We start from the raw sequence: 12,114 nt of genomic DNA on the forward strand, positions 1-12,114 counted from the left end.
CATTTTTCTTTTTTTTATATTTAGGACGTTTTCATTGTATTTTACGTAACACTTTATAAATACACACTCGTACTGCCTAATCTTACATGCACTGTTACATTAATGCATGCATGTATTAAACGAATTTTATCATGAATTATTTATGTAATAACTTGAATGGTCTTATATACTAAGCATCAGAGATTCTTACCACTTGCGAGTAATAAAATCCGGACGCCACCTGCCAACGAGTCATTCTTAATCGCTTCTTAGTATAATTCAATCGTTTTACATAATTGCAATGGATCTTTATTTTTGGTATAAAATTTAATCGTATCTAAACGTTTTCAATCTGTTGCAATGCTCTTCAAATTGTCTGAAATTCGCTAGATCATGATGTAGTGTTATCGTTTTTAATCTAGATTAATTTAATGGTTCTTAACATATAATATTAGTAGAAGATTTTAATACTTTCTAATTGTTTATTGTTCAATACAATAAAAATGTTGTGGAAATGATAAATGTGAAAAACTTTGGTAATTGTGTTGGAATGTAAAATAATGTGGAAATTAAAAATTTTATATTTAAATTTGGAGCATCACTAACATGAAACCTGTCATAATTTTTACAAATTTTCAAGATTTTCCAAAATGCTTCACAGTTTTACAAATTTATATTGGTAACTCAGAAAAGCGTTCATTTCATGTTTTTTCACAATCAGGCATATAATATCTTCGGTCCCTACGAAGACTAGCACGTTTCGCGTCCTTACGTTAAGGTCAGTTCAAGGTCAAACTGAGAAGAAACAGTTTAAACCGATTAAAATGTCATATTGAAACTTTCCAAAAATGGAAAAAGATACCGAAAAATTGTAAAAAATCTTATTTAATCACATAATATCTTCCTTGTGTACAGAGAAAAGTTGCTTTCGTTTATATTTTTTTCTTATTTTGCTTTTTTCCACTAGCTTAGTAACTCTCGATGTCTTTCTTTACTCCTTTTTTCTCTTGTAACGAACTCTTTTTACTTCCAATGACCTATGCAATGGGTTTCTTTTTCTCTTTTTGTTATTTGTTTTAATGTCTCTCTTCAGTGTCCAGCAAAAATCTGCCATCATGTTGACATTCCATCTTCCTTGGTATCGATTCTCCATTACACTTATATCTTGATGAAATCGTTCTCCCTGTTCTTCACTGACATCTCCTAGATTAAGAGGGAAGTAATCAAGATGGGAATGTAAGAAATGCATTTTATAACTCATCAAGCAACCCAAATTTTTGAAATTCTCCAACATTTGTTCAACTAGTTCCTGATAGTTCTCACTCTTTTTATTTCCTAAAAAGTTCTCACGAACAGTTTTAAAACTTTGCCATGCAGCTTTTTCTGTGTCGTTTATTCTTGTGATAAATGTTTCGTCTTCAAATAGAGTACGAATTTGAGGACCATCAAAAATACCTTCTTTTAATTTAGCTTCACTTATTGCGGGAAACTTTTCTCCCAAATACTGGAAACAATCGCCATCTTTATCCAGAGCTTTGACGAACTGCTTCATGAGGCCAAGTTTGATATGAAGTGGTGGTAGCAGATAGTTTGATGGGTCAATCAATGGCGTACGTATAATGTTCCTCGATCCTGGTTCAAAAGGTGTTCTAGTTGGCCATACGTTAAAACCTTTGGTATTAGTCATACAAAAATAGCAGTAATTTTGACACGTTGGAGAATACCATATCATTGGTTTTGTAAATTTCAAGTTTCTTTCTGTTTTATCTCTTTCCCAGCGTGTTACCATCTTATAACATCTACTGCAAACTTTTTGTGGCACCCAGTTTACATTTTGATTGGCTACTTATTTTTATTGATTCGTCAAAACGAAGTCTGAAAGCTGTTCTACTTCATAACGGAAACAGGTTTGCATCCATTCCCATAGCTCACTCGACTAAGCTGAAAGAGACTTATGAAAATTTAGAAATTGTATTGGAAAAAATAAAGTACTTGAAACATCAATGGAAAATTTGTGGTGATCTTAAAATTGCAACCATGATCTTAGGACAACAATCAGGTTTTACTAAAAATCCCTGCTTCTTGTGTTTATGGGATAGTAGAGACAGGGTAAATCACTACGTTAAGAAAGTATGGCCAACTAGAACACCTTTTGAACCAGGATCGAGGAACATTATACGTACGCCATTGATTGACCCATCAAACTATCTGCTACCACCACTTCATATCAAACTTGGCCTCATGAAGCAGTTCGTCAAAGCTCTGGATAAAGATGGCGATTGTTTCCAGTATTTGGGAGAAAAGTTTCCCGCAATAAGTGAAGCTAAATTAAAAGAAGGTATTTTTGATGGTCCTCAAATTCGTACTCTATTTGAAGACGAAACATTTATCACAAGAATAAACGACACAGAAAAAGCTGCATGGCAAAGTTTTAAAACTGTTCGTGAGAACTTTTTAGGAAATAAAAAGAGTGAGAACTATCAGGAACTAGTTGAACAAATGTTGGAGAATTTCAAAAATTTGGGTTGCTTGATGAGTTATAAAATGCATTTCTTACATTCCCATCTTGATTACTTCCCTCTTAATCTAGGAGATGTCAGTGAAGAACAGGGAGAACGATTTCATCAAGATATAAGTGTAATGGAGAATCGATACCAAGGAAGATGGAATGTCAACATGATGGCAGATTTTTGCTGGACACTGAAGAGAGACATTAAAACAAATAACAAAAAGAGAAAAAGAAACCCATTGCATAGGTCATTGGAAGTAAAAAGAGTTCGTTACAAGAGAAAAAAGGAGTAAAGAAAGACATCGAGAGTTACTAAGCTAGTGGAAAAAAGCAAAATAAGAAAAAAATATAAACGAAAGCAACTTTTCTCTGTACACAAGGAAGATATTATGTGATTAAATAAGATTTTTTACAATTTTTCGGTATCTTTTTCCATTTTTGGAAAGTTTCAATATGACATTTTAATCGGTTTAAACTGTTTCTTCTCAGTTTGACCTTGAACTGACCTTGAACCTGACGTGATCGGGTAAAACTGACCCCAGATTCAGATTCAGCGACCAAAAAAACATAAATGTATGGCATTTTTATTTTTTTAAACTTTTTCTTCTTAATTTGACCTCCAACTGACCTTGACCCTGACGTGATGGGGTCTAACTGACCTTATATTCGAATTCAGCGACCCGAAACACATAAAGATAGATAGGTCTGATTTCTCGCGCAGACAACTTTTTTTATTTTGTGTGCCGGTGTTATTAGTTCTTCTTTTCTGTTTACGTATAAGTTTTTTGTTTGAATTTACTTTTCAGTAGCCAAGCATTCAATAACTTTCTTTTCAACATCTACAGCTTTATTGCTCACATTTTTACAGTTATCTTAGGCACTTTCTTTTGCAGTAGTTTAGGGCAGCTTGTAACTTCTGCATACGAAAAACTAGCCACGGCACTTTAATTTTGCTTATTTAGTACTTTTTCTTTAAGTAACAATTTTTTTCCTGCAATTCACTGACTAGCTGTTTCAAAAGTAAGTTTTTATTTTTTATTAACTTTTACTTTACTTCAATATTGATGTCAAGTTCCTCCGTTTCTGTATTTGAAACTTCAAGTAATAATTATCTCCTTACTTCTTCTGTTTTACTCAGTTTTATTTGAGCAATCTAGAATCTTGTTGCTTTGTTTAAACTATCCTCGTCTAGCTTTGAGGTTAAGTTTCTGTCGCTGTGTTCTGGGCACACTATTAGGTTTCCACTAATAATTTTGATGTCAGTTGTTTTTTGTGCCAAACAACTGAAATGATATGCTGCGTCACATATGATGCAAATCAATCACCTTTCATTTATATTGAGACTATAAACCTTTTTTATTTTTTTTCAGTTTTCTTATCACTTTTATGTGAATTTTGTCTTTTTATTATAATTTATTAATTCAATTCAAATCATAGTGTGAAAAACTTATACGTATAAAATTTAATTTGAGTAAACTTAAGTATGTATTAAAATTAAGTTTTAAGTATGTATTCATGAAGCGATTAAAATATTTTTATTTTCAATGTCAATTAATTATAACTCGGAAACCATTAGAGTAATTGATGATGTGACATTGCTGGGTTTTGCGGAAAAATAGACTTTATTTTTTCGTATAAGAATGGGTCATTTTTCCTTGAATTTTTGGGCCCCCGAAAACTATTGTGGGCCTTCTCAATATTTTTCTCTTATTCCACATAACTTAAACTATATTCTCACCAAATTTCATCCAATTCCGTTCACTCAATCGTGAGATATTAGGTTTTAATACAAGAAAAAACTTTTGTCACATTGTGCAGTGTCCTTTCACCACTAATTTGGTGCCTGGTGGTAGATAAGCTGCTGACCGAATTGAACAACACAGGCTGCACGTCGATAGGATGTGCGGACAACATCTTAATCATCGCACGCGGCCCTTTCCTTGACACCCTGATGGGAGTCATGCAAGATGCCCTAACGTTAGTAAACAAGTGGTACAATAAGGCCGGGTTATCTGTCAATCCGGCTAAGACGGAGATCCTGGTCTGCACTAGAAGATACAAATGGAAAAGGGAATGCAACTTGAACCTTGGGGGCAGAAACTCAGAAACTGCCTTTCAAGACTCAAGTCAAATACCTAGGGGTCATTCTAGACAGTAAGCTGTCTTGGAAGAAATACCTGGAATACGTGATAGGCAAGGTCACGGCCAACCTGTGGCAAATTAAAAGTCATAGAAAGAAACTAGAGCCGGTCACCAGAAGCCTTGAGAGATGAATGAGATAGGTATGAAGCTGTACTTAAACCCAGTCTGACGTATGGTTCAGCAGTGTGGTGGACGAGAGCGGCCCTCTCCACTTCAAACATCTTCCTGGAACGGCTGAGGAGCTAAATTGTGAGGAGCATCTCAGGTGCTATGAGGTCAACACCAACAGCGGCACTGGCTGCAGCGTCTGCGCAAGCTCTGCACAGGATTACCAACTCGCTTATGATAGGCAATATGCAGGAGCTACCATAGCTCCCAAAAGGATCGGACAAAAAGGGGACTCTGCGGATGAACTCGGACGCCATGAACAAAGCCTTCATGTTTGATAAGAAATATAGAGTAAACTTCCAATCCAGAAAAGAATGGGATGACAAAAGAATAAACATCCCGAATGAGCGTCAAAGGTACGATCTTGCCGCTAGACGACGCGATCGTACTACAAGCGAAGCTAACAGCGATCATGTGGGCGGCGCAAACCGCACTAGCTGAGAGCACGTGCCCGCGGATCTATATCTACTCCGACAGCGACAGTGCTGTGCAAGCACTAAACAAATTTACTACCAAATCTAGGCTAGCATGGGACTGTTTTTAGACGCTAAACAAACAAGCACTCAAGGCCAGGGTAACACTATTATGTATTTTGGGGCACTACGGTGTCAAGGGAAACATGATCGCAGATGACCTGGCAAAGTTAGGCGCGAAGAGCAGTCGAATAGGGCCAGAGCTGGTTGTCAGACTCTGCCAAAGTCTGATCAAGGGGGAGATCAGGCAATAAGCTGAGAATAAGACAAACCAAAACTGGAGTCTAATTGCCACGTGCGGCAAAACCAAAGCCTTTGTGACGACTGACAATGCGAAAAACCGGTCCAGAGTAATCCGTGGACTTAAAAAGGCAAAAATCAAACCGCTTGTGAAGATCCTTACAGAACACGGCAGCCTGAATGCTCATAAACAAGCAATGGGACTAAGTAGGGACCCATTCTTTAAATTGTACTACACGGAGAAGAAGACCCCCGAGCACCTCCTGTGTTACTACCCCGCCATAGCAGAAAAAGGTGACGGCACGAAAGTGCCCCTTTCCTAGAAACGGAAGAGGTTCAGGCCAAGCACGCCCCTGGAATTTTCTCATTCTGGAAGGCGATTGGCGCTTAAAATAGCGACTAAACTAATCATGAGGGACGCCAAAGGATTACCCATGCGTCCAGTGGTCTGAATAAGCCCGACTCCCATACAATAATAATAATAATAATAATATTGTTGCATTTAAATGCATTGACAATAAAGTGTTCTCGGTGACTTAAGTGTAGAACATTGTGGTACAACAATGTCTTGAAGCTAAAACTAATAAAAAGTTGTCGATATCAATATTTACAATTATAATATTAAAGTGGTTATAACTTTTTTTGCAACTTACTATTATAAAATTCAGTGTAAGTAATCCATAGACACATAAGTTACACAGAGAGTTAACCTCTTAAAAGCCAATATACATAAGTATTCTTATTGTTAATAGGTTAACCTTAAAAAAAGTCAAATAAACAAAGCAAAACTTCTTGAGATATGAGGGACCTCTTAACTAATCCTTTTAATAAGTTGTAAATGTTTCGGTTGTTTGTATGAAATATGAACTACTGACAGGTAATAGGCACGGTGTGTTCGCTCGGCAATTTGTATTTGATGATATTTTATTAGCTCTTTTTCACATTGAATTATAAAACTTCTATTAAATTGAAATTTTAAATTTATATTATTTATATTATTTTGGTAAATCAACTTATAAAAACCGCTGCTAGTTCATTGGCACGTAGCTTCCTCCAACTCAATTTATAAATGAAATATTGTTTTAATATAGAGTATAAATCAACGGAATCGTCTACAATTTTAACAGCAAATAGCTTTTTTTATAGTTAATCGCCAAATACAATTTTGAAGTATTTGACTACATTGCTTTAGAAATATGAGGAATCAAAAAATTTCAAATAAAAAATTTAAACCTATATATCTTAAGAACCATAAGGGTTTAAAAGCTGCACAGTAAACTTAGCCAAAACACATGAAATATCTACCATTCCCCAAAATCTCAAGTGCAATAAGGCCTTTTTACATACGTAATCAAGGCACAAGAAAAACTCTTTTTTTCAGTTTTCGATTTATTACTAAAAAAATAAGTACTTAAATCACTTGAAATTTTAATGAAATATAGTTTGACACATGACCCATCAACATGATTTTTTTCGTGAGGTTATGATGTTTAGTTTCGGAGATATACGCATTAAAAAAAAATTACCTTTTTCATTTTATGTGCCGAATAGAGCGGTTGATCACGAGGAACAAACAAGGAATAGTAAATAATTTTATTCTATTTCAAATACATTATAGCTGAATTGTTTGTATCGATAGTATTATTAAAAAAACGCAAATAGTGTTTTTCAAAAATCAAGTAATGTCCATAAAAAGAAAAATAGTTGAAAAAATAAAAAATAAATGTTTTTTCCGAATTCAGAATCCAAAAATAGATATGTATGTCAAATTGTATTGATATTGAGGAGTAGTTCCAGTAATACTACGGTACACACACATCCATACGGACATTTTCTAAAAACACTTTATTTGAATTTCTAACACACCAAGAATTATTTTCTAGAAGTTTTGACGGAACTCAAAATTTTACTATTACAAAGCTTCCTCCAGAAGGAAGCAACAAGTGGCGCGGTAGCGCCACGAAGATGAGTTTGAGAAGCAGACAAAGCTTTGGCGCCCGTGACACTATTTACTTCTATATTGGTGTTCGGATTTTTCATTATACAAAAAAAATGCTTATCATTTCTGTTAGTAAGTTTTTTTGGCTTATTTGGATGTTTTCTGAGCTAAACTATTATTTCCAACAAAAATATGAGTGAAATATTTAAAATATGTAAATGAATAATCCACAAATGCAAAATCACGTTTTTCTTCTCTAGTCCGAAATATAGTAGGACCGTTAAGTTTGCCGGGAGAAGTTTTCAAAATTGAAAGGTTGTCGGTGCATACTCTGCGTTCTGGAGCCGTAACTGTAACTAGGTGGCCAGGGTAGCTGATGACAAGGTCCAGGTAGTTCTCAGTGTCTTGATGTAAAAATCATTTGGGGGCGGTATCTAGGTATACAGGTTGGCCGATGACGACGTCAAGGTGGTGCGCTCAATGGTTTTTAGTGTCTAGATAAATAAATCATACGAAGACGGCGTCTAGGTGTATAGGGTGGCCAAAGACGAGGTCTAGGTAGTTCGCACCGTGGTTTTTTGTGTCTAGGTGTAAAAATCATTCGAGGGCGGTGTCTAGGTGTACAGGGTAGCTGATTACGAGGTCGAGGTGGTGCGCTTCGTGGTTTTTGGTGTTCAAGTTAATAACTCATATAAGGACGGTGTCTAGGTGTACAGGGTGTCTAATGACAAAGTTTAGGAAGTGCGCTCCGTAGTTTTTTGTGTCTAGGTGTAAAAATCATTCGAGGGCGATGTCCAGGTATACAGGGTGACCGACGACGAGGTCTAGGTGGTGCGCTTCGTAGTTTTTGGTGTCTAAGTAAATAAATTGTATAAGGACGGCGCCTAGGTGTACAGGGTGGCCGATGACGAAGTCTTCATAGATATTGGTGTCTTAGTGTAATAATAATATTTATAGAACAGTGTGGCTAAAATCCGCTGTTAAGTCACGCCTATCTGTGACTAAAGCAGTCCTTTTTTGCACCGTGTTTATCACACTCGCTACGCTCGTGCCCTAACCTCACGGTGCAAATAAGGACTACTTTAGTCACGAATAGGTGAAACTTGCGGGTTTTAGCAGTCTGTGCTATAAAATTTTATACGATACTCTTAATTTAAATGGTTCAGTTTTACACGGTGCTTAGCGCTAACTGCGCCGTGTAAAAAAGAACCATTTAAGTCACACGTATCGTAATGTACTATTGTGGACAGCGTAAATTTATACCTATCCGTATTTTTTCAACATACATTATCAACATAGCCACCATACTAATATTTTACGACAGAACAATCAGTGTTTTCATGTTAGTAATACAAATGTTTCAAAAAAGCTATGGTCGAAAGGTGTTGAAGATGCTTATACTTTATTTTTTGCACAAATATGAAATACGCAAAACATTTACTAAAAAGTACTGAAATCTCTAAAAGAAATTGACTTTTAAAAAAGTAAAAGCTTAGGCGAGTTTAATATAGTTCGCAACGATTACAGATAAATAAAAACTGAGAATAATCAAACTAAGTCAAGTTTATTATATTTAATCATAAATAAAGCAAAGAAATTGTTTTGCTTAATCCAGGGCTTACTTAACTTAAAGTTACGTTATACGATGATCTATTAGGAACAACTCTCAAGATACTTACTACGTATCTTGCTATGCCCGTTTCATTTTGTTTTCTGGTAAACTAAAATTTTCTTTTTACTTATTAGAACGTGATACAAACACCATAAGTACAATAAAAAGGGCATAGCAAGTTACGTAGTAAGTATCTTGAGAGTTGTTCCTAATGGATCATCATATTACTTAACTTTAAGTTATGTAAGCCCTCGATTGAACAAAACAATTTCTTTGCTTTATTTATGATTAAATATAATAAACTTGACTTAGTTTGATTATTCTCAGTTTTTATTTATCTGTAATCGATGCGAACTATATTAAACTCGCCTAAGCTTTTACTTTTTAAGTCATTTTTTTAGGGATTATGTTTTTATAATAATTTGTTATTTACATACTTACAGTAATTTGATTATAATTAAATATGAACATCTTTTTCAGGGACATATTCTATACAGGAAATTTTTTGAAGACTTACGAATTTTCTACTTAATACTTTTAACAGCTCGTAACTTATAACGCAAAATATATTATTAATTTATAAACATTCTGGATCAAATTGGTTTGAATTATTTGTTTATAATTTTTAACATAATTTTCTGACGCAAAACAGATTTCGGAAGCATATTCTAAGGTAAGATCCTATTGAAATAGTCTATAGAAACAAAATTGATATTTTAAAGTTTTAACCCAAGCTCGAACCTTGGGCGAGCGCCTTTGTAATGCACTTCCGCGAGTATATGGACATGGCCTTTGCTATCAAAATTTAAGCTGGCAATGTGAAACTAACTCACGCTGAATCAATAAAGCAATAGTATTTGGATTAATTGTGGTAATTATATATGTTTGTGTATATGTATATATAAATATATTACAAGCTAGTCTGCGTTATTGTGAGTAGTAGTATAAATTTTAAAAAATATTTTAACCTATTGACTAACAATAAGTTTTTAGAACAAATTTAAGGTACAATATTTGATACAGGTTTAACTATGAAATTATAAATAATGATTTCTTTTGTGCGATAATCATTTCATGTAATAAGCATTGGACATAACTTATTAAAAACTTACCTCATCCGTATTTGAGCCAAATAATAATAGGTCGAATGGTATTGCCGCTACAAGATCGATAATAAACCAACCTTTTAAATAATGAACAGCTATTTTTCCTGGATGAGATACTACTTCCTCGTTACTATTGACAAAGGTTGTGCGGAAATTAATAAGGATGTCCACGATAAATGTTACATCAACTGAAAAATAAATATACAATTAATTCTTCAATAACCATAATAATCTTTCCATAGAACCTTCATAAATTTTTCCACACTTTAGTCACGCTTTTCCGTGATTAAAATACCTAATTTTTTAACTAGTATGAGACTTCGCGCGGTATCGGCCACGGACACGGAAATCTGAGCGAATGGGGGAAGGAGAGGCGCGCTGTCCGTCGGCGCGCGCCGCGAGCAAACTAAGACGTGCGTTTGAGTATTTCGAGCATCAGCTATGAACGCGTGTGGGCGTATCGGCTCAGTGCTGAACCAGTGTATTCGATTGTTGTAAGTGAGGATCAATAAACGTGTTATTAAAATGCATTTCCAAGTGCGCGTTTTCATTTGCATGCTCGTGTCTGTTCGTGCTGTTCAACCCAAGATACGGCGGCGCCGACATTTTGTCTGGACAAATGTGCTTCCGCTAAGCTAATGCCAGTTTATTTAATTACTTTCTTTCCTAATTACCGGCGTGGGTCCTTATACTTTGTTTCATATTCCACATAAATTCTAAAAAAAAACGAAGAGAACTGGAGCTGACGATAGGGGCGTTCACGCCCGAGACAGTAGTTGAAACGATGCTTGGCAGCAAGCAGAATTGGGACGACATAACGGCGTACGTGAGGACGGTTCTCCGCGCGAAAAACAATGACAGTTGCTTAAAAAACTAGATGATGGCTAGGACAGCATAAGACAGGTGATCCCGCAAAGAAATGCAGAAGCGGTTAGCGGAGAGGTTCTCGCGGTCCTATAGGATGTTGATATATGAGAAGTGGAGTTTTAGTGGGTATGTCTGGCGAGTTCCGCGTCAGGAGAGTCCCACACACGGGGAGAATCACATAACTCCTGACATGGTGCATCAAGCGTTTCTCCAACTCTCTGGATAAAAAAAAACTAAGTATCACAGGATATCGATTTTTAGTCTATTATTTACTCAAAATAGCTGCTAGTTTAAAATGATTTTTATTCACGGCTTAACTATAATAGCCATTTTATTTCCTGAAAAGCGGAACTAAAGTAGCTTTTTATTCCCTCGTGTATTTTTTGTCCTTTATTTGCGTAAATAAAGACTTTATTCCCGCAAATGAGGGACAAAAAATACACGAAGGAATAAAAAGCTACTTTAGCGAAATAGCGAAGTCCGCCGAAATTATATCTATCGACGCAGACTACTTTATTCTTCAATAACATAACGAGGACGAGCCGAGCGTTACATCAAGACAGTCCGCGGATTGAGCTGACAAGGTAAGAGAACACTGTGTGCAGCGTTATCACTAGTGCTTTGGCCTGCCGATGCTCGATACAAATGCGTAGTGCGCCCAGAGCACCACGCTTTTCTCCGCGTATCCATGTGTAGACGATCGATCGGGATAATCGGGAATCAGACGAAGAAAGAAACACTCGCGTATGAATGGAAAATAATGAAGTATATTATGAAAGTAAATTCACGATAAAAAAAGTTAAAATATTTTAAGAACGACGGTTTCGCAGGCAAAGCCGGGCAGGTGAATCGGGGGCGACGAATTTTGGTCTTCGACGGCTTCGTCCCGGGTATCGAAAAGAATCTTACTTAATCGGTTACTGGCTAAACGCTTACCTACTCGTCCTCACGACCGGTTACGGATCCCAGAAATAGGTGTGGGCTGCGATGGTTCTGGAGGCGTCCCTCCAGGCACTCGAAGCTTGATAAACGCACTTGTGCGCCAGGTGCGGTTATCGGCTCGCGGATTCTGACGGTTC

The 12,114-nt window shown here is 36.0% G+C and overlaps 1 protein-coding gene across 9 annotated transcripts in view; it reads right to left on the minus strand.

The window, feature by feature from the left end:
- The window catches only part of LOC100117692 (potassium voltage-gated channel subfamily H member 6), a 536,423-nt gene that overhangs the window by 361,648 nt on the left and 162,661 nt on the right, over positions 1–12,114 (minus strand). For all 9 annotated transcript variants that reach the window (XM_032602146.1, XM_031932880.1, XM_031932886.2 and 6 more), the window contains one exon: positions 10,175–10,356. In XM_032602146.1, the coding sequence (XP_032458037.1) occupies positions 10,175–10,356 (182 nt within the window). The remainder of the gene's footprint in view (positions 1–10,174; positions 10,357–12,114) is intronic.

This window comes from Nasonia vitripennis (assembly GCF_009193385.2).
Source record: "Nasonia vitripennis strain AsymCx chromosome 5 unlocalized genomic scaffold, Nvit_psr_1.1 chr5_random0003, whole genome shotgun sequence".
NCBI lineage: Eukaryota > Metazoa > Arthropoda > Insecta > Hymenoptera > Pteromalidae > Nasonia > Nasonia vitripennis.